The 20,540-nt window shown below is 44.0% G+C and overlaps 2 protein-coding genes across 3 annotated transcripts in view; both read right to left on the bottom strand.

The window, feature by feature from the left end:
• LOC115930105 (zinc finger protein 419) overlaps window positions 1–1,418 on the bottom strand; it is a 58,442-nt gene extending 57,024 nt beyond the window's left edge. Inside the window, exon 1 of one of the 2 annotated variants that reach the window (XM_063701695.1) lies at window positions 606–1,418. In XM_063701695.1, the coding sequence (XP_063557765.1) occupies window positions 606–620 (15 nt within the window). In that variant the 5' untranslated portion in view covers window positions 621–1,418. The remainder of the gene's footprint in view (window positions 1–605) is intronic. The other variant, XM_019015813.4, reaches the window with a different exon arrangement.
• A 12,776-nt stretch (window positions 1,419–14,194) lies between these two features.
• Window positions 14,195–20,540, bottom strand: part of ZNF17 (zinc finger protein 17) — a 24,855-nt gene continuing 18,509 nt past the window's right edge. The window contains exons 3-4 of the mRNA XM_063701692.1: window positions 18,081–18,207; window positions 14,195–16,499 (exon numbers count right to left, since the gene is read on the bottom strand). Of these exons, the coding sequence (XP_063557762.1) occupies window positions 14,653–16,499; window positions 18,081–18,207 (1,974 nt within the window). The 3' untranslated portion in view covers window positions 14,195–14,652. The remainder of the gene's footprint in view (window positions 16,500–18,080; window positions 18,208–20,540) is intronic.

Genomic DNA, 20,540 nt, shown 5'->3' with positions numbered 1-20,540 from the left:
CTCTAATTCCATTCTTTCAGATTTTTCAGGCCAAAACAAAACCTATGGAAGACACCATTCACTACCGACTTTCCCTCACAGCTATGTTTGATCCAGCAGGAAATCCTGTTGACCCTATCTCTGAGATCCATCCAGAGTCTCATCACATCTCCCCTCTACTGCAACCCCTCTGGCCCAGCCCTACCATAACTCAAGGGGTCTCCTCAGCGGTCCCCCTGCCCCCGTTCAACATCCTGTTTTCCCCAACTTTAAACTTCTAACTCTGGGCGTGACCCTCCCATTCGTCCTCCCTGCACAGCCCTCTATGGCTTTCTGCGGCTCCACTGCCCTTCCAGGGGAGACTCCGCCTCAACCTCTGCTCCTTGGAGACAAAGACGCTCGGGCTCCCCAGTGCCGCCCGTTCTGCAGTGCCTCCAAGCCCCAGAGACGTGTCGGTCTCCGACGGGAGCTCCCCCGCCTCATCGCACCGCAGTCCCAGTCCCGGGCACCCCACACAAGAACGCCCCTCTCTTAGAGACACAAGGGCCTAACCTGCAGGGCGGCTCCTTGGGACTTCAGCACTGGGAGGAGGGGTTGGGCGGGGCGGCCTGGGACGCTGCACGCACCTGGGTCAGGTTCATCGGCGCGGCCTCCTCCAGTCCAGCCAGGGAAGAGCGGGGCGGGAACGGCGGTCACCTGGACGCTGACGGAGGCAGGGGCGCCTGCAGCCGACTCAGCCGATCCGCACTCTAGCCTCTGTGTAGAAGGAACACCGCTTCTCGCGTTTTTCCGCTCTTTCACCTAAGTCCCGACCCAGAGCTCTGGGACCCTCTAAATCAGTCAACAGATCCCTAGGCAGCCATGCTAACGCAACCATGAGGGCGCCGCCAGAAGTCCCGCCCACACAATTGAGACCTCATTAGTCGTCTCTCTGCTAGACCAATGGCTACACTCGCTGCCCTGCCCCCGCAGTGTCTTCTGGGTAATGTAGTTCCCACGCCGCTGCCTGCCTCGCCTCACAATGCAGGGCGCGCGGACCTTACGGAAAAAAGCTGGAGGCTCCTGGAGGAGCGTTAAGAAATGCAGTTCCGGGGCTCTTAAGGACGTGGAGGGGCTTTGCTGACTCTTAAACTGCAAGTAACCAGATTTTCCCGGAGAGCAGTCTAGGACAAGTCTGAGAAATATTTCAGAGACCTGTCGTTTCAGATTCTCTGAAGCACAGCAAGTCCCGAAAGGAAGAACATCAGAAGCGACATGGCTGACCATAATGAACTGGTCCTCCATTCATAGCGGTCAGCTCTTTTGTGCTTGTCAAGTACACACATACTGAGGCTCTGGAGACTTTTTTTTGATCGTTAGTGTGCTTCTGTTGGGACAAGAAAGAAAAGACCCACACAGGATGTGATGGAGAGTTGAAGGAGGAATATCTTTCTGTCGACGAAAAGGGTGGAACTTTGTGAAATAGTTGAAGAGATTTATTCTGAGACAAATATGAGTGACTAATGGCCCATGACACGGCTCCAAGATATCCTAAGAACATATGCCCAGGGTGGCCCATCTACAGCTTGGTTTTAACAATTTAGGAAGACGTAAGACATCAATCAATACATGTAAAATGTACATTGGATTCCTCTGGAAAGGCGCAACTGGAAGGGAGGGGCGGGGCTTCCAGGTCAGGTGGGTTCAAAGATTTTCCGATTGGCAATTGGTTGAAAGAGCTTGTATCTAAAGACCTGGAATCAGTAGAAATAGTTGTCTGGGTTAAGGGGTTGTGGGCCGGGCGTGGTATCTCACGCCTGTAATCCCAGCACTTTGGGAGGCCGAGGTGGGCGGATCACCTGAGGTTGGGAGTTCGAGACCAGCCTGACCAACATGTAGAAACCCCATCTCTACTAAAAATACAAAATTAGACGGGCATGGTGGCACATGCCTGTAATGCCAGCTACTCGGGAGGCTGAGGCAGGAGAATCGCTTGAACCCGGGAGGCGGAGGTTACGGTGAGCCGAGATCTCGCCATTGTACTCCAGCCTGTGCAACAAGAGCGAAACTCCGTCTCAAAAACAAAAAAAGACAAGGGGTTGTGAAGACCAAGGTTATATCATGCAGATGAAGCCTCCAGGTAGTCTTATAAGGCCTTATGATAAGGCCTCAGCTCCTGAGCTAAAGCTATCTTCCCGCCTCAGCCTCCAGAGCAGCTGGGACTGTAGGTACAGGACACTGTCCCTGGCTTTATTCAGCTTTTTACAATGCATTACAAAAAGTCGGCATTTAGAGCTATTTTTCTCTCACTGCAATTGAGTAGCAGTGAGAGAAAAATTGAGTAGCAATAGTATTGCCATCAGGTGGTGGCAATACTACCTGAAAACCATGCCCCCAACAAATGAAGATTTGGATAATGCTTTATGGTCTCTTCTGCAGGATTAGTGAAGGAAGAACAAAGAAAAGACCAAAAATTAAAACCCATTCTCTTTATATTCAGAAAAGGAAAGGGCTATTTTTTGGCCAAAGTGTTACAATTTAGTTTGCCAACCAGTTTAAAAAAAAAAAAAAGGAAAAATTAACTCTGCCCAACTGAAGGTCTGGCAAAAACAAACCTTTGAAAGGGTTGTGGAAAATTAATGAATATTAAACTAATTTTCAACATAACCAGTTAAAAATAAGAAATCCCACTAACGTGGATAGTTCCTTATTTAGGTGTGAGAAATTTGCTATACAAATGGACAACGGCTACACCAAATATAAAAATTGACTCTGACCCATAATCTACACCAACCCATTCAGAAATCTAATGTGGTATCTACAGTAACCACTCCCAAGTCAGAATACTATGTCTAGCAACAAGGCCAGGAAGCCAAACAACATCCCACGTAACAACTGGCTTAAAATGGCTAAGACATGACTAAGAACTGACAGCTTTCTAATTGTTGCCCATATGTTCAACTTAGGACCAACTGGAGAAAGTCAGTGCATCACTAGCCAATCACCTAGGATGTCAACCTTCTAAATAACCCCTTCCAACACACACACACACACACACACACACACTCCTCAAGACTATAGCCTCCAGTCATGGCATACCTAATACTTTACCTTTTATCTACTATGATGCTTTTTACACCTCTGCTTGCGTTTCAAGCTCTGCTGAGTGCAAGAGATTGTGGATGACTCCTTTACTATGGTGTGGTCTGATTTAATAGGCTATGTTTGTTCTCATTTGGGTCTTCATTTATTTCCAAGTTGTCTGTTTGCAGTCCATGAATGCTACCATTAAGCATACTTCTTACTAATGAAGGTGCAGTGAACAAAGGATTGATATAATTAGATGTGACCATTGTAGAAATTATGTTACAATGTATCATACTTATAGAGGTCCCAGTGAAATAACGTCTAACCTGTTCATCACCATGGGCCATAGTCATCAAACAGGTATAGTAACCACAGAGGTCCTTTATGCTTTGCTCTTCACACCTTGTCAAATCCATGATGACATGTTAAGTTAGCAACAAGTTTGAACACTACTGTCTTTGCACTGGGTTTCTTGGCTATTTAGACTCTGTTTAGTCCCCCCTCCCACCTTTTTTTTTTTTTTTTTTTAAGACAGAGTCTCACTCTGTTGCCCAGGCTGCAGTGCAATGGCAGGATCTCAGCTCACTGCAACCTCCACCTCCCAGGTTCAAGCAATTCTCCTGCCTCAGCCTCCCGAGTAGCTGGGACTACAGGCTCGTGCCACCACACCTGGCTAATTTTGTATTTTTAGTAGAGACATTGGCTAGGCTGGTTTCGAACTCCTGACCTCAGGTGATCTGCCTGCCTCAGACGCCCAAAGTGCTAGGATTATAGGTGTGAGCCACCGCGCCCCGCCTCCTTTTTCTTTTTAATTGGCTCCCGTGACATTGCCATCCTTGATAGTATCACACCATTTCTTTTCATCTCTTTTTGCTATCTTATATGCAACAGTTTAGTGATGTACTTTCTTAAAGCATTGTCATGAAGAGGATAATAATAGGGTAAAACTCAAGCATAGGCTGGGCGCGGTGGCTCATGCCTGTAATCCCAGCCCTTTGGGAGGCCGAGGCAGGCAGATCACCTGAGGTCCGGAGTTCGAGATCAGCCTGACCAACATGGAGAAACCCCATCTTTACTAAAAACTCCATCTTTACTAAAAAATACAAAATTGGCCAGGCATGCGCCTATAATCCCAGCTACTCGGGATGCTGAGGCAGGAGAATTGCTTGAACCCGGGAGGCAGAGGTTGCAGTGAGCCAAGATCACGCCATTGCACTTCAGCCTGGGCAACAAGAGTGAAACTCCGTTAAAAAAACAAAAACAAAAAAAACTCAAGCATAGGCTCTAGTGACTTGTTTCAGCTAATATCACAGACCAAGGGTTTTCTGATTCTCAACAGACTGGTGACCATTTGGACAGACTTTGCTTTGGGTCACTGATAAAATGAATAAGATTCTCTTACCTTCTTTTTCCTTTTTTTTTTTTTTTTGTCCAGAGAATTAGGCATTCATTCAGAAAGAGTATTCTCAGATTTTCTGCATGCTGAGGTGTGAAGATTGTCATGTTCTTGTGGGGAAGTAGCCACCTATCATGCTGTAGAACCAGGCCTAAGGTACATAATCATTACGCTCCTCTCAGACAGTGCCAGCACTTATTGGATCGTCTAAATTGAAATCGTCTCCTTTCCAGGAAAGTCTCCTGCATGTTATATGTACTCTGATTACAATCATAATTCTAGTGTTTAGGTTTCTAAGTGGCATAACTTCACCCGGATAATTTTTGCCTTCAGTGGCTACTAGGAGGAACATTTCAGTTGAAAAGAAAACAAAAACTGTTAATTTAAGAGATGCATTAGAAAAGAAAGAAAACAAAATTTCTCAGGCCCAGTGAGCAGTAGTTTTTTATTGGAGTGAATCTTATTTGTACAATCTCCAAGGTTCTGAATAAAAAATTGTTTCAGTAAAAATTTCCTTGAATAAAGCCATTGAACAATTTGGCAAACTTAAGCAAAATCCTCCCCCTCCTATTCCTCTAGCTGCTGCCTTATATCTAACTCTTCTACTTCCCCTTTACCCTTCTAATCTTTCTCCTTTTTTTTTTTTTTTTTAGACAGAGTCCTGCTCTGTCATCAGGCTGGAGTGCAGTGGCACAATTTCGGCTCACTGCAATCTCTGCCTCCCGGGTTCAAGTGGTTCCCCTGCCTCAGCCTCCTGAGTAGCAGGGACTACAGGCACGCACCATCACGCCCAGCTAATTTTTTGTATTTTAGTAAAGACGGGGTTTCACCATATTGGCCAGGATGGTCTCAATCTCCTGACCTCGTGATCTGCCCACCTTGGCCTCCCAAAGTGTTGGGATTACAGGCGTGAGCCACCGTGCCCTGCCTAATCTTTCTCCTTCTGCACCTCCTCCCTCTTCTATCCTTTGCCCAGGCCCCCTTTATTTTCCCAAAAAATATCCTAAAATTCCAAAATGCCAATTACCTCTAAAGATCTATGCTTTCAAGAGCCAAGTATGTAGGCAACTGTCAGATGTAAACCTTGGACCCAGGATGAATTAACAGCTGCAACTAAAGATTTCTCTAAACCCAAACAAGACTAGCATGTGTTCATAGAGAAATTTCGAATTCTTTCATATGCATATGACCCAGAGTTATGTGACTTACACCATGTTATGGTTTAAACCTTTGTCTTCTCCAAACTCATGCTGAAATCTAATTGCCATTATAACAATATTAAGAGGTGGAACCTTTAAGAGGCTTCAGATCATGAGGGCTGTACCCTCATAGGTGGACTAATGCTATCATCGCAAGAATGGGTTCTTATTCCCTCTTGCTGTCTCTTTGCTCTTCTACCATTTGATGCCTTCTGTCATGTTATGATGCAGCGAGAAGGCCCTCACCAGATGCTAGTATCTTGGTATTGGACTTCCCAGCCTCCAAACTATGAGCCAATAAATGTCTCTTCTTTGTAAATTACCCAGCCTGTGGTATTCTGTTATAGAAGCACAAAACAGACTAAGACATGCCACTTGTATACATGTTGGTGTGAACCTCAGATGATAAATCCTGAATGATGAAAGGTGATTAGACTGACCTGGATAGGCAGCTACAGGGCACCTTTTTCCACAATAAAACTATAGGTCAAAAAGGCTAGGAAATTAAGATCAAGTCTCCTAAAAGCCATACCTCAAATGTTTTCAATCAAAATCCATTCGAACAGAGTAGCTACAATTAAAAGAAACAGAAGAACACAACAAGTGTTGTCAAGGATGTGGAAAAATTAGAAACATGTGCCTTTTGATAAGAATGTAAAATGATGCAGCCACCATGGTGGCTGTGCACCTGTGGTCTCAGCTACTCAGGAGGCTGAGGTGGGAGGATCACTTGAACCTGGTATTCGACTGTGGTAAGCTGAGATTACACCACTGCACCACTCCAGCCTGAGTGCCAGAGGAAGACCTGCCTCAAAAAATAAAAAATAAAAAAAATTCACCAGGCATGGTGGTGCACATTTTTAGTCCTAGCTACTTGGAAATCTGAGGCAGGAGGATCTCTTGAGCCCAGGATGTCAAGGATGCAGTGAACTGTGACTGTGCCACTTACTCCAGCCTGGGTACAGAGCAATACCCTGTCTCCAAAAGATAATTTAAAACTAAGAAAAAATTTTAAAATAGAATTATATGTGATCCAGCAATTTTACTTCTGGGTATATACAAAAAGAAATTAAAGTAGGGCTTCATGAAGATAGTTCCACACCCATGTTCACAGTAGCCAGAATGTGGAGACAATCAAAGTGTTCATTGATGTGGCTGGGTGCAGTGGCTCACGCCTGTAATCCCAGTACTTTGGGAGGCCGAGGCAGGCAGATCACCTGAGGTCAGGAGTTCGAGACCAGCCCGGCCAATATGGCAAAACCCCATCTCTACTAAAAATACAAAAAATTAGCCAGGCGTGGTGGTGGGCGCCTGTAATCCCAGCTACTCAGGAAGCTAAGGCAGGAGAATCGCTTGAACCCAGGAGGTGGAGGTTGCAGTGAGCTGAGATCGCCATTGCACTCCAGCCTGGGCAACAAGAGCGAAACTCTACCACAAAAAAAAAAAAAGTATTCATTGATGAATGACTGGATAAAGAAAATATATATACAATGGAATATTATTCAGCCTTAGCAAGCAAGAAAATTTTGACACACGCAACAACATGGAAGAACTTGAGGACTTATTGTAAGTGAAGTAAGCTAGTCACAAAACAATACATTTGTATGATTCTACTTGTATAAGCTACCTCAAGTAGTCAAATACATAGGAAAGTAGATAGGGGTTTCCAAGAAGTGGGAGAGCAAAAACTAGAAGTTCCTCAATTCAGATCACTGAGTGTCTTATGAGGAAAGGTAGTGTCTAATATCTTCCCATACACTTAAACGCTCAGATTCAAACACAAATGTACCTCATCATCCTCATCTATTCCTGGTAGATAACAGGTGCTATACTTTCTACATTAAATCTTGTCAAAATAATAATAACAGTAGCCAAGTGTGGTGGTGCTCACCTGTAGTCCCAGCTACTTGAGAGGCTGAGGCAGGAGGATCACTTGAGCCCAGGGGTTCTAGGTGGCAGTGAGCTATGATCATGCCACTGTACTCCAGCTTAGGGGACAGAGTGAGATCCTGTCTCTAAAAACAAAGTAAACCAAAAAAAAAAAAAAAAAAGCACAACAAAACAACAGTAAGAAATTTATTTTCTTTACAAATTACCCAGTTTAAGGTATTTTGTTGTAAGCAATGGAAAATGGACTAATGCACTGTTGTTGTATGTCTGACATGCCCCAGGGATATAACATACCTGATTTTTAAATTCAGGACACATAGCTCCTGAGGCAGGATCTAGACGCCAGCTATTCCTATGCAATGCTGGAGAATATGGGACATCCATATGTACAGATACCCACCTCATACAGCTGCAACATGCTCTGACAACTGTCAAACCAACAACCCTCAAGCTGACTGTGGAACTACCAATAATCAAATTCACGGCGCGATTTTGGATAGAAGTCCATCACTCTCCCAGGAACTCCCGAAGCAATGCAAATTGGGCCTGATGTGGATTGAAAGCTATTTTGTCTTCTTATTTCTTCAAGAGCACAAAAAGTTGAAGGCCCCAAAAACCATTCACTTTTTCATTCTGGCAAAGCCTAATTTTGTTCTCAACCTGCAGCACACAGTGAAGAGAACCCCAAGAGTAAATGTAGCTTAAACAATATGACCTTTATCATCAGAAGAAAACAGCAATGCTTAGGTGGAAATTGACTGGGTTGGGAAGCTTGGAAGGTAGAAAATTTATCATCAACATTATCAGTATCAGACAACTAATAATACCTCTGAAGAAAGGAAATCTCTACAAGCTGCCAGCTGAAGTTGGCGTGTGTTCTCTGTCCAAAGCTGGGTGATGTCCACACCCAAACCAGTCAGGGGACTGGGAATGAGGCCCCCAAAGGGAACAAATGACTGAATATTCCAGATAAAGGTAGAGAACACAGCAATCTATGCACCACCCCCCCACCCCCCATTTTTTAAAAACATTTAACCAGAAGTCCAGACCTTATCACTCTCTAAGTAATTTAAGGTGACTAAGGTGATGCACATTGTGGCACCATGCCAGCTAATAGCAGGAGTCTTCTGTAATGCACACTTTCAGCAACTTAACTCTGGAAAGGCCCCAGGCAGGTCAGAAAGTGCAACATCATTCACAAAAATTTACCATATATCTGACAATTACAACAAATCTCCCTTGCGTGGATGTTTGGATGTGAGATTCAATTTCAGGCTGAGATCTCCCTCAACAAGCTAACACAGAGTTGTCCAAAGGAAAGAATACAGTCATGGGTTCTTAGTTTGTTTCTAGCTGGGCCAGTAAAGCTCCTTTCTCATCTCATTCCTCTTGTCCACCTACCACTAGAGACAGAAACAAAACCATGGCTTCAGTCTAAAAGCCTAAAACAAAACAGAGCAACAAAAAAAATAGGGTGATTGGGACAAGCTTGATAAAGCTTTGCTGTTTTTGACCTGTTGACAAAGGAAAAAAAGTATATTGCCTGCATTCCTAAGGACTTTCTCCAGGATGAACTTAGTCTTGCTCAGCGAAGTTAGGCTGAATACTTTCTAACATTTGCTGCACTCATAATATTCTGCTGGTTGTATAGTAATAACATACAAAGGTGTTTTTCTGATGTCAGGACATGTCACAATGATAATCATAAAATGTAGACCACTTTGCTACTTACAGCTTGAAACCTAAGGACATAGGCAGGGCTGCAAGAGTTATGAGGGAACCCAAGATAACAGCAAGCTGGAGCTTAGGGGGCAGCTTGTGTGTGCCATGTAAATTGGGGTTAGCTAGGTTTTCAGGGATCCCTGTGCATTGATCAATGGAATAATTTTACAAGCTCCTGGGCACAGAAGCTGTCGCTAGATATCTGATTCCTGATCCTGGGGTGATTGGGTCTTACATATTGTGGCCCAGAGTTTGAGAGCCTGATAAGGAAAATGGTTGGGAGTGTGGACTTAATCCGCTGCTCCAAAATTGTAACTGACAAGCCTCTACCAAGGGCCTTAATGCTAGGCAAAAACATTATTCTTTTGATGTTAAAAAAAACAAAACAAAACTGGATATCCACACACAAAAGAATTAAGTTGCTAAAATGAACTCAAATGCATCAAAGACTTATAAAACAGATATATTAGACTCCATTTAAATTCAAAATTCCTGTGTAAAAAAGGACATAATGGACAGAGTGAAAAGGAAAAAGACTCAATGGGAGAGAGTATTTGAAAACCACATATCTGAGAAGGAATATCTAGAATATGAGGGGTCTTCAAAAGTTTCATGAAAAATGAGAAAAAAATGTATATTATGAAAAAATTGGCCAGGGGTGGTGGCTTAAGCCTGTAATCACAGCACTTTGTGAGGCCCAGGCAGGTGGATCACCTGAGGTCAGGAGTTCGAGAGCAGCCTGGCCAACAGAGTGAAAACCCATCTCTACTAAAAATATAAAAATTAGCTGGGCGTGATTGTGGGCACCTGTAATCCCAGCTACTCGAGAGGCTGAGGCAGGAGAATTGCTTGAACCCAGGAGGCGGAGGTTGCAATGAGCCGAGATCATGCCACTGCACTCCAACCTAGCGTTAGTGAGACTCTGTCAAAAAAAAAAAAAAAATATATATATATATATATATATATGGATGGATTTCAATTTTTTACACCAAAGTAAATTTGTAATAACTTGTTCTAACAAGTATGAACAGGATCTAGTTTAAGGCACTAAGAACGGCATCAGTTTGAAAACACCTTCTATCAGAGGAATGTGAATTCAGCTAAAGTTGAAGAAAGAACAAATATCAAATATATAGTAAAGCTTGGCTCTAAAAATGGTAAAACCGGCCAGGTGCGATGGCTCGCGCCTGTAATCCCAGCACTTTGGGAGGCCGAGTTTGGGCGGATCACAAGGTCAGGAGTTCAAGACCATTCTGACCAATATGGTGAAACCCCATCACTACTAAAAATACAAAAATTAGCCGGGCGTGGTGGCGCATGCCTGTAATCCCAGCTACACAGGAGGCTGAAGCAGAAGAATCGCTTGAACCCAGGAAACGGAGGTTGCAGTGAGCTGAGATCGCGCCACTGCACTCCAGCCTAGACGACAGAGTGAGACTCCGTCTCAAAAAAAAGAAAAGAAAAGTTTATGGGCACAATGACCCAGAGAAATCAGAGTTTACAAATTGATAACCTGTTTTCTTTTTTTTTAGACGGAGTCTCACTCTGTCGCCCATGCTGGAGTGCAGTGGCACGATCTCCACTCACTGCAACCTCCGCCTCCCGGGTTCACGCCATTCTCCTGCCTCAGCCTCCGGAGTAGCTGGGAGTACAGGCGCCCGCCACCACGCCCGGCTAATTTTTTGTATTTTTAGTAGAGACGGGGTTTCACTGTGTTAGCCAGGATAGTCTCGATCTCCTGACCTCATGATCCACCAGCCTCGGCCTCCCAAAGTGTTGGGATTACAGGCGTGAGCCACGGCGCCCGGCCTGATAACGTTTTAAGAAGAGATGAGATGATGTTGACCACGCAGCCCACAATGGCAAACCATTAATATCAATTTGCGAGGAAGAAATTCATCTTGCTCATGACCTTATTGAAGAAGACTGATGATTAACAGCAGAAACAGTAACTGACACGACAGACATCTGAATTGGTTCAGCTTACACAATTCTGACTGAAAAATTAAAGTTGTGCAAACTTTCCACTCAATGGGTGCCAAAGCCACTGAATCCAGATCGGCTGCAGACAAGAGCAGAACCTTCAATGTAAATGTTAAACAAGTAGGATCAAGATGCTGAAGCATTTCTTTGAAGAATTGTACAGATGAAACATGGCTTTATTATTATTATTTGAGATGGAGTTTCACTCTTGTTGCCCAGGCTGGAGTGCAATGGTGTGATCTCGGCTCACTGCCACCTCCGCCTCCTGGGTTCAAGTGATTCTCCTGCCTCAGCCTCCTGAGTAGCTGGGATTACAGGCATGCACCACCTCGCCAGGCTAATTTTTGTATTTTTTAGTAGAGAGGGGGGTTTCTCCATGTTGGTCAGGCTGGTCTCAAACTCCTGAGCTCAGATGATCCGCCCAACTCGGCCTCCCAAATTGCTGGGATTACAGACGTGAGCCACGGCGCCCGCTTTGAGAGTGTTTTGAGAAAGCTGGCTAAAGCTTAGCAGAAAACCCGTGGGAAAGCTTCACCAGGAGTCCTTCACTACAATGCTCCTGCTCATTCCTCTCATCAAATAACTGCAACTTTACAAGAATTCTGATAATCCTAAGGCATCCACCTTACAGTCCTGATTTGGCTCCTTCTGACTTCTTGTTTCCTACTTTTAAAAAATCTTTAAAGGGCACCCATTTTTCTTTAGTTAATATTAAAAAAGATTGCATAGACAAGGTTAAATTCCCAGGAACCTCACTTCTTTAGGGATGGACTAAATGCCTGGTATCATCACTTATAAAATTGTCTTGAACTTGATGGAGCTTATGTTGAGAAATAAAACTTGTTTTCCTTTTGTATCCTTTACTTTCATGTTTCCACAAACTTTCTGAAGTCCCCACATATACTAAAAAACTCCTACATCTCAAAACCAAATAACCCTGAAGAAAAAAAAAAAACTCAACCCAGTAAAGCTACTAAAAAAAAATTAATAATAAAGTTAAAATTAAAAATGATGCAGCTGCTATAAAAGAGTCCTCAAAAATTTTAAAACAGAATTAACACAGAATGGCAACATTGTGAGTCAGAAATTTAAAAAATTAAAAATATTTTTTAAATGAACATAGGGGGACGGGTGAGTGGATCATGAGGTCGAGATTGAGATCATCCTTGCCAACACGGTGAAACCCCGTCTCAACTAAACATACAAAAATTATCTGGGCGTGGTGGTGCATGCTTGTAGTCCCAGCTACCTGGGAGGCTGAGGCAGGAGAACTGCTTGAACCCAGGAGGCAGAGGCTGCAGTGAGCTGAGATCAGGCCACTGTACTCCAGCCTGGCGACAGAGCGAGACTCCCGTCTCAAAAAAAAAAAACAAAAACAAACAAACAAACAAAAAAACCAAAACATAGGAAGCACCAATTCTACTTCTGAGTAAATCCTCAAAAGGAATTTAAAGCACAGCCTCAAAGAAACATTTGTACATTCATGCTCATCTGCTATTAACAACAGCTGAGTGGAAACAACCCAAATGTCCACTAATGAAAGGAAAAGTGGCACATACATATATAATCATGCACATCACTTTTCAGTCAACATTGGCCACACCCGTGACAGTGGTTCCATAAAATTACAATGAAGCTGAAAAATGCTTATTGCCTAATGACATGATAGCAGTGGTAAGGCAATATATTAATCACATATTCATGGTGATGCTGGTATAAACAAACCTATTGTGCTGCCAGTCATATAGAAGTATAACATATACAATAATGTACAGTAGATAAAACTTAATAAACGAGTTACTAGCTTATGTTCTTAGCATACTACACTTTTTATCATTAGGTGTTCTCCAACAGTAGAGTATATATGGAGTTGTGTGTATGTCTATAAATATACAGGTGTATATACACACAAACTGTAACACAGCCTTGGGCAGGTCCTTCAGGAGGTATTCCAGAAAAAGGCATTGTTATTTTAGATGACAGCTCCATGTGTGTTACTGTCCCAGATCATCTTCTGGAACAGGTTGTGAAGGTGGAATACAATGACATTATCCTGATCCTGTGCCGGCCTAGACGAATGTGTGTATCTTAGTTTTTAACAAAAAAAATTTAAGAAGGATATAAAAAACATTTTTGTACAGTTGTACAATGTTTTAAGCAAAACATTATTACAAAAGTCAAAAAGTTTTTAAAAATACAAGCTTATAAAGTAAAAAATGGTCAGCTAAGGTTAATATATTAAAGAAAAATTTCTATAAATTTAATTTTGTCCAGCCAGGCACGGTGGCTCATGCCTGTAATCCCAGCACTTTGGGAGGCCAAAGCGAGTGGCTCACTTGAGGTCGGGAGTTTGAGACCAGCCTGGCCAACATGGTAAGACCCCGTTCTGTACTAAAAATACAAAAATTAGCGGGGCATGGTGGTGCATGCCTGTAATCCCAGACACTTGGGAAGCTGAGGCAGAATTGCTTGAACCAGGAGGTGGAGGAGGTTGCAGGAAGCCAAGATTGCACCACTGCACTCTAGTCTGGGCAACAGAGCAAGATTCTGTCTCAAAAATAATAATAAAAATAAAAATGTATTGTCGTCTAAGTACACAATGTCTATAAAGTCTACAGCACAGTAACAACCTAGGCCTTCACATTCACTTACCACTCACTGAATCACTTAGAGCAACTTGCAGTACTGTAAGCTCCATTCATGGTAAGTTCTCTGTGAGTCTATCATTTTTTCTTTTATACTGTATTTTTACTGTACCTTTTCTGTTTAGATATACTTAAAAACAATTACTTACCATGTGTTCCAACAGCCTACAGTATTCAGTACAGTAATATGCTATACAAGTTTGTAGCAAGGTGCTGTAGGATATACCATACAGCCTAGGCATTCACACAACCCCCCCACCACCAAAAAAAGAAAGAAAATCACCTAATAACACTTTTCTCAAGACACTTCCCCATTGTTAAGCAACACATGACTGTAACAGAATTTTATTCAGCCTTTAAAAAGGATGGAAATTCTAATGGATTAGAACATGAAACCTTAAAAATATAACGTTAAGCAAAGTAAGCCACAAAATAAACCACAAGAAGACCAAAACTTAAGTTTTCTTATATGAGGTACCCGGACTAGTAAAATTCATACAGAGCGGTGCTTGTCAAGAGGCTGGATGGAGTGAGGAATAAGGTTTTAAAAGGTATAGACTTAGTTTCATAAGTTGAAAAGACTTCTAGATATTCATTGCACAATGTGAATGACTTAACGGTACTGAACTATACACTTTAATATGGTTAAGATGTTAGATTTTATGTTATCTGTATTCTACAAGAGTACTTTTTTTAAAAAGTAGGTCCCAGTGCTAAATCAGAGTAGATTTCTGTGTGAAGCCTTTCCCCATCTGCTTTATATATACATTCTTTATCTGGTGTGAACTTTCTGGTGCTGAATGAGATGAGAATTTTGGTTAAAGACTCTTCCACATTCACTGCACTGATAAGGTCTCTCTCCAGTGTGAATTCTCCGATGTTTAATGAGGCTGGAGTTGTATCTAAAGACTTTCCCACATTCACTGCACTCATAAGGCTTTTCTCCAGTATGAACTCTCTCATGACTAATGAGTGTGGAGCTGTCCATAAAAAATTTCCCACATTTGCTGCATTTGTAAGTTCTTTCCCTAGTGTGAACTTTTTGGTGCCGAATGAGGTGGGAATTTTGGCTAAAAACTCTCCCACACTCAGTGCACTCAAAAGACCTTTCTCCAAAGTGATTTCTCCGATGTCTAATATGATTTGAGTTGTGCCTAAAGAATTTCCCACATTCACTACACTCATAAGGCCTTTCACCAGTGTGAATTCTCTGATGTGTATCAAGTGTGGAGCGACATCTAAAGGATTTTGCACAAATGCTGCATTCAAAAGGTCTTTCTCCAGTGTGAACTCTCTGATGACTCTTCAGTGTACAGCTGTCCACAAAGAATTTGCCACATTCACTGCATTCATAAGGCCTCTCTCCAGAGTGAACTCTCTGATGTCTATTCAGTGTGAAGCAATACCTAAAGAATTTCCCACATTTGCTGCATTCATAAGGCTTTTCTCCAGTATGAACTCTCTGATGAATAATGAGTGTGGAAGTGTCCATAAAGAACTTCCCACATTCACTACACTCATAAGGCTTTTCTCCAGTGTGAACTTTCTGATGTCTAATGAGTGTGGAACGGTATCTAAAGAATTTCCCACATTCGTTGCATTCATAAGGTTTTTCGCCAGTATGAACTCTCTGGTGAATAATGAGTGTGCAGCTGTCCATAAAGAATTTCCCACATTCACAGCAATAAAAAGGCCTTTCTCCAGTGTGAACTTTCTGATGTCTAATGAGTGCTGAACTGTACATAAAGTATTTCCCACATTCATTGCATCCATAAGGCCGTTCTCCAGTATGAATTTTCTGGTGACCAACAAGGTGAGCCTGTGTAAGGAAGGCCTTCCCACATTCACTACACACATAAGGCCTTGGCCTGGTGTGAATCCTCTGGTGCTGAAGTAGGTGAGACTTTCTAAGGAAAGCTTTTCCACATTCACTGCACTCATAAGGCCTTTCTCCAGTGTGAATTTTCTGGTGTTGAACAACATTGTATTTGAGGCTGAAGGCTTTTCCACATTCGCTACACTTATAAGGCCTTTCTCCAGTATGATTTCGCTGATGTTTAATAAGGTCGGAGTTGTACCTAAACAATTTGCCACATTCACTGCACTCATAAGGCCTTTCCTCTGTGTGGATTTTCTGGTGCTCAAACAGTCTATGTTGGTGGCAAAACTCTTTCCCACATTGGCTGCAGCTGTAATCATTCTGTCCAATTTGAAAGGCCTCCACACCATGAGTGTCCCTGTGTGGCTTCCACCCACTGTGAAGAGCCTGTTGTTGAAGATCTGAATCACCAGTAAAATCCTTGCCACCCTGCATGCATGTGAGGTTCCTCTTTGCCAGGTGAACACTGTCATTCACAAACGAAGGCCTCCCTTCATCACTTCTGGTGAGCTTCTCTCTAAGATGCTCCTTTTGGTGCAGGTAAAGCTCGGCTGTACGCTTGGGGTGTGTTCCGTCATGCTCAGCCAGGTGTAGAATGTCCTTCAGAAGTGAGCTACATGTCTCACAGGGCTGGGCCTTCTGGGTGGACAAAGCTGGCTTTAAAGTTGTGACCAGTGACACTCCTACAGAAACACATTGCTTGGAAGGTGCCTCCTCATCCTTGGCTCCATGCCAACAACCTAAAACAGAAATGCTCATGAAGTGCATGTTGACTTTGGAGGGAAGAGGCAGCCCCATAACAAATGTCTGTCAGACCAACTCACAAATAAGGCCATGGGATTGGTGACAGGCATGGGACACTAAAGCCAGTGAGAGGAAAGCCTACTGGGCAGAACCGGGACTGACAGAAACCCATAACGAAAGAGTCCTGATGATGGGGAACAACATAGGGAGTGGTACAGTGCAAAGCACAGAAGTGGAGTCCCCAAGTTACTCCTCAGTAAATGGCTTTCAACAGGCCATAGCTTCTGGTGAACAATGTGTAGAAGACTGTGTCCAGACCCAGAGAGATCTGATGTGACAGTAGAGCTGGTGTTCAGTGACTGCTGAAGTATATACATCCAGACCTCACAACACCTTAAGTACAGGTCATATGTTGAGGGCACTACAAAGGGAACAGTAAAAGGAAGAGGTGGCTGGGTGCAGTGGCTCACACCTATAATCCCAGAACTTTGGGAGGCCAAGGCAGGCGGATCAGCTGAGGTCGGGGGTTCGAGACCAGCCTGACCAACATGGAGAAACACCGTCTCTACTAAAAATACAAAATTAGCCAGGTGTGCTGGCGCATGCCTGTAATCCCAGCTATTTGGGATGCTGAGGCAGAAGAATCGCTTGAACCCGGGAAGCGGAGGTTGCAGTGAGTCAAGATCGCGTGCACCATTGCAACAAGAGCGAAACTCCATCTCAAAAAAAAAAAAAAAACGGGAACAGGTGAGAGGTGGAGGCCAGAGAGGTAGGGTCAGAGGTGGGAGCCACGAGATGAAAGTCAAAAGAGAGATCACAATAGGGAAGAAAAGACAGACATGCGGTGTGGCCACTGGCAGGGGCATCAAACTGGATTGATTCCCAGTGTGGTGTGAACCCAGCCCTGTCATCACACCCCTTCTGAGCTCCCATCCACCAGGGCCAAGTCCTTTTGAGCATCTCTTGCCTTCAATGGAGTAATGTCCACTCTGTCAGGCACCCAGGGACCTCTACCTTGCTCAAGGTGAGCAACTATCTAGGTGTGGCGTTAGCCAAGCTAGGGGAAAGACAGGGAAAGGGAGGGTGTCAACAGCATGTACACAGAGCAATAAACCCAGGACATGCTGCATTCTAAAGTTACCAGAACTTCTAGTGGAAAGTCCTGCAGAAATAAGCCCACAGTCCTCACAAGCAGTGACAAGGTAGGTCCCTGAAATTCCTGACACAGGGTATCCCTATGTCAGCAAGAAGAATGGAGAAAGCCTTGCACAGAGAAAAGTGTCATGCATTTGGACAGAGTAAACTAACCAGGGACAGGCAAGGTCATTAGGATATTCTTGAGAAACCTGAGGACTTCTGACTTTTGAGCCTTATAAGGCTTCAGAGTGACAAGAGCTAAGCTTCTTAAGGAAAACTGATACAGATCACACAGCCCAGCTGTAGCTGCCACAACACATATGCCAGGAAACCAGGAGAGGATGCAGCATCCATGACCTGGTGTGAGACGGAGCTGCCAAGGAAAAAAGTGAAAAAACATTGCCCAGCACAAGACACTGACGTAGGTGTCAGGGCCTTACCTACTGAGGACAAAAGTGCAAAGTTCTCCAGCATCACATCGCTGTGCAGGTGTCTCTGAACGTCATTAAGAATTCCCCACTCCTCCTGGGAGAAATGTATGGCCACGTCCTCAAAAACCATATAATCCTGCCAAAATTATAACAGTTTAGTCTGTGAGCAACTTTTCTTTTCTTTTTTTTTTTTTTTTTTGAGATGGAGTCTCGCTCTGTTGCCAGGCTGGAGTGCAGTGGTGTGATCTTGGCTCACTGCAAGCTCCACCTCCCGGGTTCAAGTGATTCTCCTGCCTCAGCCTCCTGAGTAGCTGGGATTACAGGCGCATGCCACCATGACTGGCTAATTTTTGTATTTTTAGTAGAGACAGGGTTTCACCATGTTGTTCAGGCTGGTCTAGAACTCCTGACCTCGTGAACTGCCTGCCTTGGCCTCCCAAATTGCTGGGATTACAGGCATGAGCCACCACGCCCGGCCCATGAGCAACTTCTTATTCTGTTTCCTTAGATCTGTATTTATCTACTTGAAATCTAAGAATTAGAGGACCAAAATAACAACCAGCATTTTAACATTTCTCTTATAATCTAGATCCCATAGACTGAACTGCCTCCTATGTAACAATCACACATGATTCTTTCTCCTGCCCTAAATCAACACAAGGCTTGTACCACAAAAGGAGGGATAGTCCCTATACCCCAAGGCTGCCAAAATCATGCAAACTACCCAGTCTTAAGCTCTTCACTCTCCCCTGCATGCCTTTCCAGCCAAAACCCCAATAAAGCCACTGATATATGCTCTCCCTTCAACTGTGCATCTGCCACCTGACCAAATCCGCTATTTCCTCTGTGGCTTTATGCAATGTGGCATGCTCCCTGCACTCAGGAAATGAAAGGAATAAAAATCATTTCATCCAGGTATGATTTCTCACCAATTGAAAAAAAAATTATTTCAATATCATTGGCTTTTCTGTAATCACTCACTCTTGTTCACAGATTGAAATCCTGTGGGTACAATCACTGATACACTTCCCTCTCCAGGACCTTCAGTGCTCCTCACCACACCCACACACATCCACACCCTGCTAGCCTCCACCCACTTCTGAAGGAGGAAGAGATACTAGGTCTTCGTGGCACCTGTACCTGCTCTCCCCTCATTGCCACTGATCACTGACTCCAGTACAGAACAAAGACGGGTGGGGAAGAGACTGAAAAGCGCCATCAAAACCTGGCACATGGCCGGGCATGGTGGCTCATGCCTGTAATCCCAGCACTTTGGGAGGCTGAGGCAGGTAGATCACAAGGTTAGGAGTTCAAGGTTAGGAGTTCAAGACCAGCCTGGCCAAGATAGTAAAACCCCATCTCTACTAAAAATACAAAAATTAGCCGGGCATGGTGGCAGGCACCTGTAATCCCAGCTACTCGGGAGGCTGAGGCAGAGTATTGCTTGAACCTGGGAGGCAGAGGCTGCAGTGAGCCGAGATCGCGCCACTGCACTCCATCCTGGGCAACAGAGCTAGACTCCATCTCAAAAAACAAAACAAAACAAAAAAAACACCTGGCACATGGGGGCCTACCTTTCTTTTGTCACTCAGTTTCCCTAGAGTCACCCAGATCTTGCCTCTCAGATAACCAAACTTGGACTCACCCTCCTCCCTTAAATGCCCAGTGCCAGAGGTGGAACCATCTATTCATGCTCCTCCACTCAGGCTTTGGATGGCACCTCCCTCATGTATCCCACACCTCCACTCTTGGCAACACTAACAACCACCACAGCCCAACTGGGAGTATTTCCGTGGCGTGCTACCATGCCACTCTGCACATGAAATCCTGCAGTGCATGACAAATGCAACCAGAATCGTATTTGCCCCTAGAATGACCAGAATGCAATGTTTAGGAAACATTGCTTTGAAGGTCTCCCAACCCAATCCTGTTTCTTGCTTTGACCTCAGCTTTCCAAACCCACATATTCTTGCACACCTCCTTTGAGTTCCAGATCTTGGCTGTCTCCCCCTTCTACATGTATATGTTGTCCCATAAGCAGACACGACTTTCTCTATCCCCCAACTCTAATCCAAAGCCCAGATACACTGACCTCCCCAACACCATCCCCACCCCAGGACTAGCAATGCTTCTAGCTGATCCCATCTTCTGCCAAAATAGTCTCAGAGTTCGCGTGAAACTACCCAGGTACAACCAATACTTGCCACAAAACCCTGTTGAGTCCATAATAGGGTACTAAGCCCCTCCCAGACCTCACTACCATCTCACCTCTTTTGTGGAGATGCCTCACCATCCAACTTTTATGTGCACTCTCCCCCTCAAAAGCCTTTCTTATTTTCCAAAGTCCATCTCCAACATAAACACACAAATACACACACACACATATCCTCAGTCCATCCACTCCCTCATCTGTCTTTGTGATGCCCAGCAACCCCATCCAGGTGCCCAACAGAAAGATCCAGTCCTCAG

The sequence above is a fragment of the Gorilla gorilla genome, chromosome 20, assembly GCF_029281585.2.
Source record: "Gorilla gorilla gorilla isolate KB3781 chromosome 20, NHGRI_mGorGor1-v2.1_pri, whole genome shotgun sequence".
Classification (NCBI taxonomy): domain Eukaryota; kingdom Metazoa; phylum Chordata; class Mammalia; order Primates; family Hominidae; genus Gorilla; species Gorilla gorilla.
This window is presented reverse-complemented; position numbering and strand designations above follow the sequence as displayed.